Raw genomic sequence first — 16,869 nt, 5'->3', positions numbered from 1 at the left:
AGCTGTCTAGAAGAAGCAACACACCACTGTTTAATGCTGAGCTGCAGAGAAGCGTCTCTGGTTGTTGAAACACCTGTGAGCTGAGCAGAGGGCTCCAGGCTTCTGGGTTTCTCAGTGACACACCTAACTTATTATTATATTATTATTATTATTATTATTATTATTATTACTACTATTATTGTGGGTAGTGAGATGTGTAAGCAGGGCTGAACCACAGGGGGTCGGAGTAGGGATTAATCTGGAAGTCTAAGAGGGTTCAAGATAGTTCAAGTTGAAAAGCCTTGCCTGGAGTACACGAGCTTGGGAGTGGCTTCGTTGAACACCATGGTGGAAATGGGTTTGTGAAGGAGAGGCTTTGGCAGACCTGAGATCTAGACTGGCGTGTGAATCTAGTTCATAAGGTGACAAAACAATCTAAAAGAGATCAAAGAAGGGCAAAATAGGAAAAAAAAATAGTCTGTATAGGTCACTTGGAGGCAACTGTGTCAACTGAGTTCCCGAGGAAAAAGAACTGACGGCTAGACACCACAGAATTCAATTTATAATATGAACTACAAATTAATCTAAAACGTCAGAGCGCAGGTGAGGAAGGCCAGCGGCAGGGGAAACACAGAAGGACCTAGGGAAATCTGGGGGAGGCATAGATCTGCGGTAAGTTCATTCCCTTGGCTGCCATGCTGGTTTCAAAGACAACAAAACGTAGTGTGTGCGCAATTTATGTTTGTCGGCTATACAGCAGTGAAGCTGGTCATTGCAGAATGAGCATGAGAGGGACTATATGTTGGTGTAGCACTGTGTCCTGAACGCTGTGCATGGGCAGATCTCATATTTTGAAGCGATTTTTAAAATAAGCTTTAAAACCGTACATCATTTTCGTACTGGCAGGCTGGCAGGTCATAGGTGACCTTCTGCACTCCGGGTCTGCAGCTCCTAGACCCGAGGGCCTATCTGTGCTGCTTCTTTCCAAGGTTCCTTAAGAACTTGGAAAGTTCTTAAGCTTATAGGAGCGGGGCGGCCTCCTCCAGTTAAACCCCGGAAACTGCTAGTTCTGGGCAAGCCTTCATTTACTTTAGTGAATACTCACTAAGCATCTGCTTGCTACTTAAGGAGCACGCCCAGGGTGCCCTGGGACCCCCAAAGGACTTCTAGAGGCCTGGGAACCTGCATGTGCTGAATGAGGCCCTGGGCTCCAGCAGAATGGCACGGGCTGGGCAAGGCTGCTTAGGATCAGAGCTTCTGGGGTAGGGGTAGGGGGGGGGGCTTCCGCCAATGGGCGGGGCGTTCCCGAGGGGGCGGGGCGTAGGCGTGTATCAGGGTCTAGCTCTTGGTGGACTCACCTAGGCGTCGTGGCTGGGGGCGCGGAGGGATTGACAGGGGCGGGGCATCTCTGAGGAGCAGGCACTTCCGGAGGGCGGGGCATTATTAAGGGGCTGGGAGTGGGCAGGCATAAGGCATAACACACAGCTGCTGGGGGTGGGGTGAGGCCGCCCGGGGAACGGGATCACGGGGACTGAATATCCGGAAGGGCGGGGCGTGGGCGGGCACCGGGACCTGTGTACCTCGAGCAAATCGGTGGGGGCGAAGCTTCCCGGAGGGGCGGGGCGTGGGCGGGGCCTGACCTGCGGGGCCAGTCTGTCCATCACAGTCCAGCGCTCACCTGAGAAGCGGGCTGCTGGGGTTCGGCAAGCGGACTCCTGTGCTGGACCTGAGGGCTGGACCTGGGCTGGCTGCAGCTCAGGTGTGGGTTCTGAGGTAAGGTTTGTGGCGCAGCTCCGGGGACCCCTCGGGGTGGGGAGGGGCGGGCCGATCCTCAAAGGCGAGCCCCCAGAGCTGTCGGGTTGCAGAGGGAGAGTGGACCCGAACCGCCTCGGACCCAAGCCCGACAGGCCGCTTCACCGCCAGCTATGTGGAGGGTTTTTTGCCTAGGGTGAGGCTGTTCCCAAGCCCCGTTTCTCTGGGCAGTTAGAATGTAAAATAAATTGCACCGTGCAGCGTTGGAGAGGTGCATTTGCACCGTCATTTGTTCACATTTGTAGACTCTAAACTCTGCCCTGGCTTGGCGCCGTCTCTCCCCAGCCCAGTCTGGAAGCCGAGGTTGCAGGAAGATGGGGCAGGCTGCTAGGTGCCCGTCTCCGTAAGGGACTCTAAGGGATGGTCCAGGTCAATCAAGTTCTGTGCAGCCTTTCTGGCATTCTCGCATCTCAAAAGGTATTTTCAGTCCAAGTGCATTTTTGCAAACTTCGGTCTTCAGATACTGCCCTTAAAAATGAATGTATCTCCTTCGTAAGTAAATATATCTTAACACTACAGAGAAGTTTGAACTGTGCTGAAAAAGTTATACAGCTTATAAACAAATACATGTAATCATGAATCACCTTAAATTTTCAGGGTATCTCTCCATAAATAGTAGGTAAAATGTGAGTTTTCAGATTGGTTTACTGCCTGATATGAATAGCTTCCAGTGTAACTCCTGGCAAGTATTGCAATATTTCCGTAACCTAGTTTTTCATATGGGCAGAAAATAGTTTTAATAATTTACTAATAAAATGACTTAATGTATACAGTGACTTATAAATAACCGTAGCGTAAGATTATCACATGCCCTAATGATGCTTTTGTGGTATTTTCCAAGACTGAAAGTGAAGGCAAATGGATGTTGGTGAGTACCCTATGGCAACGATTGCTTCATTTCACTGGTCCAGCGTCAACTGTAACTCGGAAGCCACCTTTAGGTAAGAGAGTCTTGAAAAAGAAGCGATCCATTTCTTTCACATAAAAACAAGTGAAAAATAGCCCCTTATATTTAAGGTAGAATTTTTATATGAAACATTTCCAAAAAAAAAACATTTTAACGGGAAAACAATACGACTAAGTGGCATTCCATAATGTAACTCATTATTTAAACTAAATAATGAATAAATGATCAGGAAAGTATTTCCAAGTAATACAGATCAATTTATCTTACATTCTAAAATATACTGACACACATAACTACAATGTTGTGCTTTATGAAGTTTGTAATTGGGAGGGTAAAGTTTTATATTCATTAGTTTATGTGAGGAGACAGAAAATTAACATGTATTTACTAAATTATTGGTATTAACATAATATTCCTTTTTAAGAGGTTTATCCATATTGGGATTTTGCCTGTATTTATGTTTGTGTACCTACCATGTGTGTACCTGATGCACGTGTGGGTGCTGGCAATCGAACCTGGGGCCTCTGTAAGAGCAGCAAGTGCTCGTGTCCACCGAGCCATCTTTCCAGCTCCTAACAACGTTAATTCTTTATGATGATTCAGTAGACTGGAAGTTTAATGAATTCAGTAAATTGAACAATTCTTGTTATGGACAATCAAGCTGAATCTATAACACAATCGCTCGGGGTAGAGAACTGTGAGGTAGTTATACAAAATCTGGCATTCGGATAAAGTCTTTATTTGTCTTCACTCCTCTTCTAGTAAAGTTTTATATTAGGGGTCACCTTTCTTTTAATTTACTGAAATTTTAATGATTTTGTAGGCTACCACGTGAAACAGTTATCCTCTGATAATTGAGTTACAAGTTGGCCAGGATTTTGTTTTCCATTGCAGTTTCTAAGCCCTGAAAATGACTTTTTCCTTTTTTCAGTGATTTTTGTAGGTCAGTCCTGCTTCTGGGATCCTACTTTATGTTGTGATTAAGAAATGCTTCACCCCACTCAGTTCGAGTCTCAAGACAAATGTGCTTTCACTGTAAATAAAGATTTCCGTGGATGTGAAGGTATGTTCAAATCTGGTACTAAATTGGTGTATATGTTCCTAGTGTTGAGGGGTGAAGGGAGGGCTAGGTCATTAATCAGAGTGAAGTTCAGAACCATTTCCTTACCATTATAAAGCCTCTCAAATAATTGTACATTTAATACTCTGGGTTCTTACATAAAACATGCAGAGAAAATTATAGATATGTTCTTGTATGTATCAATATATCTGGGCTTCAGCTGTTGGAGCTTGGTAGTGTCCCCAGGTAGTTAATACCTGCAGAGTCTTTCTGGGGAAAATAATTTCATTCTCGTGTTTTTTATTACTGACCACAGAGGAGCAGATATGTCCTCATGCAACTGCTCTGTCCCTGCTATGCCCACATTTCCCAGAATTCGTATGTCCAAGCTGCCACCTGAAATTTAGTACAAATCATTTGGTTTTCTCTTAGAATTGTGACATGCCTTTCCAAATGAAAGGAGTTGAGAAAAATGCAAGTCAGTACAGCAGTGCTTCTTGAGTATGCCCAAGGCACCGATACTTAAAATGGTCCACTCCTCCTAGCAGCTTTATGGGGACTCTGACCTCTGCCTTACGGATGAGAAACCAGGCTTAGAGTCACATGGTTACTATATGGCATAGCTGAGACTTTCCTGACAGATGCTTTTAGTTGTACTGTCTCCCACATCTCCCAGGAGTTTAGCAGAATTTCAGTGTGGTGTTTCCACAAAAGCTGGGGTATATTTGAATGCTTCCCCTTAGAGGCCCTTAGCCACTTCTCCCATCCACAAAGGCAGTCACATGCAGTTCTGTGTTTCCTCTCATGCAGTTAACATGCTCCCCTCACATGTCATTTACCCTTGTGTTCAGCCTTTGAGCACGGTTTTGAGAGCGGGTGTGCGCTCTGTCCTCAGCACATGGTAGCATTTATCAGTGCATGGAAGCAGAAGGTTGCTGTGAAAAGGGCGCTGGTTGGGTTACTGCCCATTCCTTATATCAGTCTATACAGTTAGAGTACGGATGTTTGTGGGGTGCATATCAGTCTATACAGTTAGAGTGCAGATGTTTGTGGGGTGCATATCAGTCTATACAGTTAGAGTGCAGATGTTTGTGGGGTGCATATCAGTCTATACAGTTAGAGTACGGATGTTTGTGGCGTGCCAGACAAGAAACAAACGGCGTTTTCTGATGCTTACAGAATGAAGAGGAATCATTTCTCTGCCGTGAATAACGCTGTCCAGTCTTCACCAGTGGTGAAGCAGCCCAGACGTGGGCTCCGCCTTTCTCTCCCGCACGCTCATGTGCTCCCTGTTCTTCCAGACTGGGGGACTCTACCGCAGCACGTGATATTACACATCTTCCGGTATCTTCCTTTAATAGACCGAGTCTGCGCGTCTTCTGTATGTAGGAGCTGGAATGAAGTGTTTCACGTCCCTGATCTCTGGAAGAAGTTTGAATTTGAGCTGAACCGGTCAGCCACTTCCTATTTTAAGTCCACTCATCCCGATCTCATCCAGCAGATCATCAGGAAGCACGCTGTGCACCTGCAGTATGTCAGCTTGAAGGTACGAAGCCGCGTGCGCGCGTCGGTGAGATCCCTCTGTGAGTTTGGATCCTTACTTGGAGGCACTTGGTAAATACGCCATGGTTTTTAGCCCACGTTGCTTTCTCATTGTTCTCTAGTTGTTGCGCAGACTGAGATAGAGAGCCCGAGCTGTCAGTAAATGACTTAAACGTCAGTTTTCTCACTTGGCTATTATTATTAATACCCAGGTCATTATAAAGGCCTAAAAGCATGAAGTGTTGCAAAGTTATTTTGCCATCTTTCTGTTTCTCCCTTTGTAAGCTCAGACATTCCGTAGAAAAGCAGTCATTTCAATTGATGAAAGGGATCAACAAAACTTGGTTATTAAATTCCATTAAATAATTGCATTTCCAGTGGTTCTGACACATTACCTTCAGGGAAGTTCATATTAAAAATTGTCTTTATAGGTTGATAGTAGTATTGAGTCAGCGGAAGCTGCCTGTGAGATTCTCTCTCAGCTGGTAAATTGCTCCATCCAGACCCTGGGGTTGATTTCCACAGCCAAACCAAGGTTTATGAATGTGCCAAAGGTAAGACTACTGGGCCTTTTGTGAACTACGGTAGACTTCTTTTTAAATGATGTTTGTGTTCATGTGCATGCAGGTGTGCGTATGTGTGCATGCATGTGACTGTCAGAGGACATGTGCCCTCCCCGCAAAACCCACCACCCACCTCCTGTAAGGCTGGGTTTCTCATTGACTTAGAGTTCAGCGGCATGGCTAGCCCAGCTGGCCAAGCCTGTCAGTTAAAACCCGGCCCTGGATAATCAAAGAGGAAAGATGAAGTCACTTAGACATTCCCAGCACTGTCCACTGCAGGAAGCACCGTCTTCATTCCTCTCCCGAGTGTCCTCAGCTCTGCAGAGACGTCTTCTCAAACTGGTCACTGTCTGCTCCTACTGTCTTAGTTTAGAAGATACTCTGTCCAAAGCAATGTAAGGGAGAAATATCCTTCCCTGGCACTTCCAGTGCACAGTCCCGCATGGTTGGGAAGCCAAGGAGCAGGAGCTTGAAGCATCCAGCCATACGGCATCGTTGTCAGGCAGCAGAGAATGCTGATGGATGCCGCTCTTCAGTGCCCACCCCCATTCGTATAGTCCAGGATCCCAAAAGGGTGCTGGCTACAGCCATCGAGCCTTCATCTCAGTTGACGTAATCAGGGTAGTCCTGGGACAGTGAGGGGGCTCAGCAGGTAAAGGTGCCTCCCGCCTGGTCTGAGAATCTGAATTTGAGCCCCAGAACCCGTATGGTGGCAGGAAAGAACTTCCGTAATTTGTCCTTTGACCTCCGCATCTGGTAATAGAGTGTGTACATGCATGAACATATACAGGTAGTAAGTCAATAATATGATAATCCCCAAAGGCTCCGACGTGACTCAAGAGTCTCTTGAGTTGACAACCAGCACCAACTATAAAGCCGACCGCATTTCATCTTCTTTGCACTGTTAGTTCTCCAAACCATCTCAGTGATGAGCTCAGCCTGTTTACTGGGCTCGCCTCACACTCAGCCCTTTGGAAGCATGAGAGACCATCCGTGTTGTTTACCTGTTTACCAGGAACCCAGGTTAAAGTAGTGTTCACTTTGTAACTAGCTCTTCGTTACAGCCGTTGATAAAAATCTCCTGACAGAACTCTCCTACAGAAGAGGGTAGGGATAACAACATCCTCCCACCTGTAAACTGGGTCGTGGCTCTCTCAGCCAGGCTGTCTGCTAGCCTGTTGTCGTTTTAGGAGGTAGGCTGGAAAAAAAATTGGGTCATTTGGGGATTTAGAATAATATGAGTAATCAGATGAAAGCTGACTAGTGTTGAAGAGTCACTTCCTTGTTTATAGTCCACAGGCTCAGACTGACCTTATGCATCTTAGAGTCCAAAGCTAAGGCTGCCGGTGCCCATCAGCCTCCAGGGCCAGCTTCTGGAGTTGCTATGCATTGCCCGGCAGATGCCAGGCATGGGACTTTAGACATGAAGAGTGTAGCAAGTGGGGCTATGAGGAAACCTGCGCTGTGCCTCTTCTGCGTCCTGCAAGACGGAAACAACTAATTCAGAGTTGATTGAAGGGGAAAAAAAACCCAACTTTATGTTTCTTGAAAAAGAGATAAGGTTCTGTATTAAGTTAGTAGCACTCTAGCCCTCTGCTGTGTGAAAACCACTTTTAATTAGTGTAAGACCATGTGTTTACACATTTATAACCAATGTAGTCATCCTAACAGGGCCTGCAGAACCTTTAATACAACCAAGATGGAGTTTGTGGAAGGGAAAGGGATCTTGCCTTGGATTTGCTTTCCACACTTTCCGACTTGGCCAGAAATAATGAATCTGAAAATGTGTGGAATTCTGCCTACACTGAGGTCACGCTATTAGTAAGCTTTATTTTGTAATTCTTCAAAAATGTAACTGCCTTATTTACTTCGTTTAAATCTGCTGGGTAAAGAACATAGGATTATGACATCCCTTCATCCTTTGAAAAGTATTATTGATTGCTATGCTGCAGACACTGTCTTAGGTCTGGAAATATAAAAGTGAATGAAACAGGGAAAAGTGTATTTTTCCTGGGAGGAGGTAGGAAGAACCCAAAGAATTCTAGGCTCTGAGGGCCATACAGATCGGCCTCAATTCCCCAGCTCCTCTGTTGCAGGGAGAAGCCAACACAGACCATGCGAAAGGAGAGCGTGTGGCTGGGCCATGCAGGCTTCATCTGTGAGCCTTAACTCTGTTTCCTGTAGCTCCCGTGCTACACAGTGTTATGCTTCAGGTCTTTTCCACCTTTAATAATCCAAACGACTTAGTCTTCACTCATGAAACAGAGAGAAACAGACTCTGCACTGAGCTTGGCTGGTGGTCCGTAGTTAGCTAATCCCTGTTCTAGAAAATAAATTAACTATAACTTTTTAATACTTGACATCGAATTCTTAAGGTTGAAAATAGCTAAGACATCCTTTAGAAGATATTTGGAATTTTTCCTTTCTCATTGTTCCATTTTCAAACCTACACCACAAACAAGTTAGTTTTCCCCCAGAGATTCAAGGTTGGTTTTGCATATCATTCAATGTCATGTAACACACAAAATGGGTTTAAAGATGGAAATCATGTGATCATCTCACTGGACATGTGAGGCTTTTCCCAGAGTTAAACACCCCAACATTCCTCTAAAGTTAGATAGGAATGTCCACCTAACCACTCTTAATTCAATATAATGCATGCAATCGTAGCTAGAGCTCTATCATTAGAGAAATAAATAAAAAGGATACAGATGGGAAAGGAAGAGAATGATTACTCACACTTGCAGACTTGAGTCTATACTTACAAGGTCCTAGAGAGCTCACCAGAGAAATCTTAAACTCCAGCAAAGTAACAAGACACAAAGTCACCACAGAAAAGTCTGTAGCCTTTCTATATATAAATAATGAAACTGCCAAGAAAGAAGAAAATGCCATTTATAATGCCCCCATAAGACCCCCAAAACTCAGAATTAAGCCTAACTATGGAGAAAGGTAGTAGGAGACCTCTGCAATGAAACCCTTAGGACTTCAAAGAGAGGAATTTAAGAAGCTGGAGAAACCTTATGGCAGGATTAGTAGTGTAGAAAACGACTGCATTGGCCGAAGTGGCTTAGAGATTCAACAGTCTCCCTCAGAAATGCATTCCAGTCTTCACAGCAGTAGAGAAGACAGTTCTGCTGTTGATACGGAAGCACAAAGAGACCCTCATCGCTGCAGCAATTCGAAGCAGAAAGAGCAGCGTGCAAGTATAAAAGCCGGGCTCGAGTTATAGCTCAAAGCCACAGTTCCAGAAACTAGGCTTGGAACGGTCACAAAAACAGACATACAAGCCAGTGTTACAGAATGTAAAACCTGAAAATGAGACCAAACAGGTACAGCATGCACTGGAAACAAAACGCAGCATCTTCAGCAAATGTTGGTTGGAAAACTGGATGTAGAAGAGTGAAACTGGATCCTCATCTCTTACCCTGTAGAGAAGTCATTGGAACAGAATGTAAGCTCTAAAACTGAGCTCAGACAGCTACCACCACCTAGTCCCCTACCAAAGACAAGAACCCATACTAAACAAATTACTGTATGCTGTATGTATATTACAAAATACTGTATGTATTACAAGTTATGCTACTGGCAAACTACCTGAAGTCATAAACTACACAGAGATGCATACATAGCCATGTTTGCCGATTTACTGCTCACAGTAGTTAGGAAGACAAACTGGCCTAGATGTCCATCAACAGACAGTGAGTGAAGCATAGTACACACACAGTAGAATTTTTTTTCACCTTGAAGAAATGCAAAATCATGATATTTTCAGGAAAATATGTGGAAGTAGACATGAAGATGTTAGCTGAAATAGATCAAACTCAGGACGACAAATACTGCATGCCTTCTCTCATGGGCAGACTCCATGTGTCCAGCGTGTATGTGAGTGTGTGTGTGTCTGTCTGTCTGTGTGCATTTGAGGTTATGAAAGTAGAAAGAGAACCACGGAAGAGGGAAGCGGGGAGAGAGAGAAAGACAAACGGAATCCAGATGATGAGAGCAGGAGTATTTGGAGGGATGAGGGGACCAGAGATAGATGGGTCGGGAGGATGGGGAAAGGCAGAGAGAAGGGCGTGGAGAAGAGGGAAGCATAGAGACAAACAAGCATGAAAATGCCGAATGAAACCCATACTTTGATACTAACTTGAAATTTTATATAAAAAGGAAATAGGAATGTCATCTAATGGCTAGCAATAGCATGAAAACATAGTCTATTTTTACTGTATTTTAGCACCTAAGAATTCATTTTTTAATGCTACTTGTTTGAAACTAGGAGTTTTAAATAACGTTTTCGTAATTTTTTTCTTACTGGCATGCAAGTCTCATTTTGTGTCAGCACTTACAGTTGTGTTTGTCAACTCAAAGTCGTCATCAGTTAAGATCGGAGATGCGCCTGTGGACCATCCCTCACTGAAGATTCTCGTGGCCAACAGTAGTGACACTCTGCGACTCCTAAAAATGAGCAGCTGTCCTCATGTTTCGTCTGATGGTAGGTCGTGCTTTTTATGTAAATTAATCGATGGTTTTTACTATAGTAACAACAAATTACCTATTGAAAAGTACACGCCTTTGGAACATAATTTTTAAGAATTTTATCAGAAGCAATCATCTTCAAATTAGATGTAAGTTGCTTCTTCAGAGAGTATTTTCCCCTTGGACATGTGTTAATCTTGTCAAAATTAGTGACCCATTTTTGACAATTTCATGCATGTACATAACATATTTTGATCATGTTCGCTCCCGTTACCTTCTCTTGTTCCTCCCTCCCCTGTCAGGGCCCTTCTTCTTCCCAGTTAGCCCCCCTTCCAGTTAATTTCTTCTCCATTTTGCTGACCCTCTGTGTTATTGGGATTATTAGAGCATGGACAATTTACCAGTGGCGGCACCATGGGAGAAATCTCCCCTAGCAACACTCAGCAGAGAAAGCTCCTCGCAGAGGGGTGGGACCTCCCTCATGAGCCCCTTCCCACCCGTGATGCCGTGTTGGAGGGTGTCTTCAGTGGCTGTGAGCTCACGAGTGCAGCAAACAGTGTCATGTCTCTGCATTCCGTGTACTTCCTCTGTCTCTCGCATCCTTCTCACCCATCTCTTCCGCAGTCTTTCCTGAGTCTCGGCCAGCGAGTTTTACAGATGCTCTCTTAGGACTGAGCACTCAAAAGTCACTTATATTTTCATCTCTTACCAATTAAAGTCCCTGCAGTCACTGCTGTCCATTATAAAATGGGGATTCTCTGACAACGGCTAAGCAGCACTCACCCATGAGCGAGCATAATAAGATCAGTCTGATGGGCATAGCACGCCTACTTAGCGGAATGACTGTAGAAGCTTCCGTGTCAGGGCCTATGGCCTTCCAACCATGGACTTTGAACAGGTTTACAGTACCAAGTAAGAGTTCTCTTCTATGGAGTGGTCCTCAGATTCAATGAGAAAGTTATTCCCGTGACAGTCATGGCGCTGTTGTAGCTGTGGGCACTTGTTGTCTAGTGGAGGCTGGCAGCACACGGGGTTCATAGCTGAGTAAGACTCCTCTGTCAGCCTTCATAGCACTGGGAAGCATTATGAGAGCTAGCCTGCAGGAAATTTCCAGCTCGGTTTCAGCTTGATTTGTCTACACCCTGCAGCCAGAGCATGCGGCCATCATCTAGTGTCTATTTCACTTGCTTTGAAGTTTTCATTGTAGATGTGTTTATTCCAAGGTGTGCCATGTGGGGTGGGGGCAGTTGTGAATGGATTGTTTTCCTGATTTCTCCCTTAGCACATGTGTTATTGGAATGTAGAAAAATGCAGTGATTTTTGCATGTTCATTTTGCATCCTGCCACTCTTTGCTGGTGCTCAGCAGCTTTCAAGGTTTTCCGGGAGTCTTATATAGAGAAGCATGTCGTCTGCAATTTCTTTATTTCCTTTCCTCTTGTCTTCAGGTTCTGTTGCTGTGATGAAACACTGTGACCAAAAGCATCTTGGGGAAGAGGGGGTTTATTTCATCTTCTGGCTTGCAGTCCATCGTCGAGAGAAATCAGGACAGGAACCTGGAGGCAGGAAGTGATACAAGGCCATAAAGGAAAGAGGAGAGCTGCTTACTGGCTGGCTTCCTATGGCCTGCCCTGCCTGCTTTTTAATACATCCCGGGGCTGCCTGCCAAAGGGTGACACCTCCCACAATAGGCTTGGCATTCTGATATCAAGCACTAAGTAAGAAAACTCACCACTGGCCGTCTAGTGGGGGCATTTTCTCAATTCAGATTCCCTCTTCCCAGATGACTCTTGTGTCAAGTTAACATAAAACCAGCCAACTCCCGTATTTATATCCCTTTCATTTGCTTCTCTCGGCTTGGTATTCTAAGGCTTCTGTTACTGTAGTAAGAGCGGAGGACATGAGCAGCCTTGGTTTGTTCCTCGTTTTAGTCATTTGAAATTTTCTCCGATTTGTATAATGTCAGCTGCAGGTTCATCATAGACAGCTTTAGTTATGTTGAGATACACTTTCATCAAAGATGACAGCCCTTATTATGTTGAGACACATTCCTTCTGCTCCCACTTTCTTCAAGGCTTTTATCATGAAGGAATGTGGCATTTTGTCCAAACCCTTTTCTGCTTCTATAGAGAAAATCATGTGATTTCTGTCTTTAAGACCTTTTATGTGATGTCTTACATTTACTGATCGGCACACATTGAATGTCTCTTGCAACTGTAGAATAAAGCCGACCTTATCATGCCAAATGTCCCTTTTAATATGTTCCTATATTTGATTTGCAAGCATTTTTAAGCATGTGTGTGCAAGTTTGTGCGTGTGTGTGTGCGCGCGCGTATGTATGTGTGTACTCATCGTTTAGAGTGCTGGGACACATAGGCTGTGGCACATTTGTAGAAATCAGGATGTGTCTTTGCCATCCAACTTCTTTGAGACATGGTATCTTGTCTGCTACTGTAGACACCAGGTCAGCTGACCAAAGACCTTCTGGGAATTCTGCATCCCCAGCTTCCGTCTTGTTGTAGGTGCGCTAAGATTGCAGAAATGCTTCCACATGGGTTCTGGGAATCCAAACTCAGCTATTCCTGCCAGTACAGCGAGTTCATTAACCACTAAGATTTGCAAGTATTTGGTTGGGATATTTGGCATGAATGTTCATCAGGAAGATTGGTCTGTCATTTTTTTTTCTAGTTAATTTTTTAAATTAATGCCCCAAAGTAGTAGGTTTTATCATGGCATTTTCATGTATATATTGTGTTGTTATTCTTTATGCCTGTCTGCCTCCCCTCCCCACTTCCTGGCCCTCTTCCTGCCTCCTTTTGCTCTCATATCACATGTATCCCATCATTCTCTGTTCCTCCATCGTTCTTCCCTGCCATAGCCCCTTTCATGCTTGGTAGGCTCTTTTCAGCTGACCCAAGCTACGGTCATCCGGGAAGAAAGAACCTCAATTGAGAAAATGCCTCCATCAGTGGGGACATTTTCTTAATTAAGAATTGATGTGGGCCCAGTCTCCCATGAGTAGTGCTGCCCCTGTGTGGTAGTCCTGTGTGGTAGTCCTGGGCTGTGTGGGAAAACAAGCCGAGTAAGCCATAGAAACAAACCAGTGAGCAGCATTCCTCCATCATCTTGCCTTCAGTTTCTGCCTCTGGGTTCCTGTCCTGGCTTCTGTCAAGATGGACTATGGTCTAGATGTCTAAGCCAAATAACCCCTTTCCTCTTCACCTTGATTTTGGTGTTTTATCGCAGCCATGAGAGGAAACTAGGACATACTGAGCTTTCACGCCTTACATGTATGTGTGTGTGCGTGTGTATGTGCATGTGTGTGTGCACACATGTGCACTCGTTTGTGAACTTAAATATAAACTTGGAGCATGTTAGGAAGTGTGACATTGATCTTTATGAATCTACCTTATTTTGTTTAACACAGTAATCTCCAGTTGATTGATTTTGCTGAAAGTGTCACAATTCCGTTCTTATGACTCAGTAGAAGTCGTTACACACACAGAGAACGTTTTCTTTACCCACACTCACCTGTTGCTGGACTCCTAGGCTGTTTCCCCGTCTCAGCTCGTGCGAATAGTGCCTCAGTCAACGTGGTTGCCCAAGTGTCTCTGATGTGCTGAATTAGCCTTTCAGGTGTCCCTAAGATGGGTACAGAGAGTTTTATGGTAGCTCTAGGTTTGGCGATTTGGGAACCTCCACACCGATCTCATTAGTGGCTGCAGCGGTTTGCATATCCCTCCCCCAGCCCTATGTATGGGGAAAATTTTAATTACCCTGCACACATATAATGATATATGTCAGCGGCCATTTTCCCAAACATCATTAGTTATCTGTTGTACTAAAATAACTAATAGAAAATTTAAGTTGACCTCATCTGTTTTAGTATCAGCGTGATTCTTTGTTCTTAAGGATTTCCTCCATTTCCCGCAGGGATCCTCTGTGTGGCAGACCACTATCAGGGCCTCCGAGAGCTGGCATTGAATTACTACATTCTGAGCGATGAGCTGCTCCTTGCGCTGTCAAGTGAGACTCACGTGAACCTCGAACATCTCCGAATAGATGTTGTGAGTGAAAACCCTGGGCAGATCCAGTTCCACTCCATTAAAAAACACAGTTGGGATGCGCTGATGAAACACTCTCCGGGGGTCAGTGTTGTCATGTACTTCTTCTTATATGAAGAGGAGCTTGAGACATTCTTCCAAGAAGAGACCCCCGTCACTCACGTTTACTTCGGGCGTTCAGTGAGCAGGGCCATTCTAGGCCGGATAGGTGTGCACTGCCCACGGCTGGTTGAGTTAGTGGTGTGTGCCAATGGCCTTCAGCCCCTGGACAGTGAACTTATTGGCATTGCTGAGCACTGTCAAAACCTGACAGCCTTGGGCCTGAGTGAGTGTGAGGTCAACTGTAGCGCCTTCGTTGAGTTTGTACGACTCTGTGGCCGAAGGCTCACCCATCTGTCCATCATGGAGGAGGTTCTGGTCCCTGATGACAATTACACCCCAGACGAAGTTCACACTGAAGTCTCTAAGCACCTGGGAAGAGTGTGGTTCCCGGATGTGATGCCTGTCTGGTAACCAGCTGCCAAAGGTTCCGAATTCTCTGTTAGTAGGATTAGTTATTGTCTGGCCATGTAAATGTAATTTTTGAGATGAGCCACTGAACTGTGTTAGGTTAAATATTTGCTGTTTGCCAAATCTCTTAATTGGTTTCTGTAGAATCATTTGAAAAAAATATAGCAAACTTAAATAGCCAGAAGTTTTTGTCAGTAGGACACAGACACTGTGTGTTAATTAGAGCATTGGTAGGGTAGACTACAGGTGTCCAAGGCTGAGAGAGACTTCCATTTCTCAACCTTTGGAGGCATGTTTAGCTTACTAAGAAATTTATACTAAATTTATAATTAATATGTAATTACAATTTACAGTATTAGATCCCTTTAAGTTACATATTTTTATGTTACAACCTCATGTTATTTTAATTTCATCTGTTTCATTTGGTATTAATATGTTTTACAAAGCGCATACTGTTAAAAATCAAGGTACCATTATAGAGGTGTGTGTCATTGTACTTAAAATCTTTTTGGCATTTTGTGATTTATTTATTAGTAAACAACTTTGATTTCTAGAGTATTTTAAATTCATTTTTAGATAAACTTGGAAGGTAATTAGTATTATGTTAAAATCCAGTAGTGCTAATTCATTTCATAAAATACAGCAAATAGAAGGTACTGTGTTTATTAATTGAATACACGGTGTGGGTACAGAGGTGAATTTTGCAGGATGTGTTTGGAAATCAGTGTTTACTGGCCTGCTGCTGTTGATCTGGGACTGTGCCCTGTCCTTCGCGTATGTGGCCTGTCATCTGATTAGTCACACTGGTGACGTCCTTCTCCAGCTTGTCCTTAGGATGAAGATGTCGTCTGAGCAATTGCCTGGGTGCTCTGTGCTATTTCCTGACACTGTGCCCGCCCTTTGCCCACTTCTCTCCTTCTCTGTCCCTCCAACTTCTCTGCCCTCTGCTACCACAGGCATCTCTCCGAGATCTCTCTACCGGCTCCCTCTGTGCTCCCCCAGATCTTTCTTTCCCCTGTGGCACTTCTGAGGGGAAGTCGTCCTTGACACCTTCCCAGCTCCTGGGTCAGACCTTTTGCTCACATCCTGAGTACTCTGCTCTCCTTTGTAACGCCCACTGCTATGTGTGTATGATCTGCTTGTCTCATTATGACCTGTGCACTTCATTGTGCCGTAAACTCCCCTGTACAAGATCACTGCTCTGTGTGTGTGAGTGTGTGTATGAGTGTGTGTGTGTGTGTGAGTGTGTGTGTGTGTACAGTTATTAGAAGTCAGCTTTCAAAAAGAAAAACATGCTTATTAATTTTCAGTTTTGGCGAGTATCCTCATCTATTAAGCAGTTAGGACCCACTGTAGTTTGTAAACAGTTTGGAAGTAGACTGTCCTTCCTCATTCATTCTCATGGTGAGCTCTGAGACAGGTGACTTACGGTCACGTGTGTTCCTCGCTCTTAGAGCTGTGCGTTGTCTTGGGTAACAATACTAAAACCTTTCTTGAGGTCAGAGTTCTTAGTATTGCAGATAATATCACCTAAGACCCAGAAAGGTGTGCCGTAATTGAAAACTTGAAATCTAATCAGGGCAACGACACCACAGGCATAAGAGAAATGGCATCACTATGATGGAGGTAGGGGCAGGGTAATGGAAATACTGAGTAGATAAACCTATGGGTTCACTTGCTGTTGCCTTAGTGAGATAATGTTGTGCACACCTGCTAGCAAGGTGACCGGGTACCAGTGGGTGCACACCTGCTTAGCGAGGTGACCTGGCCCCAGTGGTGTGCACAGCTGCATAGCAGGTGCCAGTGGTGTGCACACCTGTATAGCAAGGTGACCGGGTAGCAGTGGGTGCACACCTGCATAGCGAGGTGATTGGGTGCCAGTGGTGTGCACACCTTCATAGCGAGGTGACCTGGCCCCAGTGATGTGCACAGCTGCATAGCAGGTGCCAGTGGTGTGC

At 44.7% G+C, this 16,869-nt stretch overlaps 1 protein-coding gene across 2 annotated transcripts; it reads left to right on the top strand.

Annotated features, from left to right (window-relative positions):
* Positions 1-1,632: 1,632 nt before the first annotated feature.
* Positions 1,633-15,705, top strand: LOC121453603 (F-box/LRR-repeat protein 21). Of its 2 annotated transcripts, XM_041660481.1 has the most exons (8): positions 1,677-1,752; positions 2,077-2,208; positions 2,633-2,732; positions 3,630-3,761; positions 4,938-5,304; positions 5,732-5,854; positions 10,187-10,355; positions 14,271-15,705. In XM_041660481.1, the coding sequence occupies exons 5-8, from the start codon at positions 4,939-4,941 to the stop codon at positions 14,912-14,914; spliced, it is 1,302 nt and encodes a 433-aa protein (XP_041516415.1). In that variant the 5' UTR covers positions 1,677-1,752; positions 2,077-2,208; positions 2,633-2,732; positions 3,630-3,761; position 4,938; the 3' UTR covers positions 14,915-15,705. The 2 variants fall into 2 exon arrangements, with proteins under 2 accessions (XP_041516416.1, XP_041516415.1); XM_041660482.1 differs by lacking the exon at positions 2,077-2,208 and having other exon boundaries at positions 1,633-1,752.
* Positions 15,706-16,869: the final 1,164 nt, after the last annotated feature.

Source organism: Microtus oregoni, unplaced genomic scaffold (genome assembly GCF_018167655.1).
Source record: "Microtus oregoni isolate MIOR12 unplaced genomic scaffold, Mior012 000011F_ref0000422, whole genome shotgun sequence".
NCBI classification, from domain to species: Eukaryota; Metazoa; Chordata; class Mammalia; order Rodentia; family Cricetidae; genus Microtus; species Microtus oregoni.
Note: the sequence above shows the minus strand (reverse complement) of the source record. Positions and strands in the feature narration are given on the sequence as shown.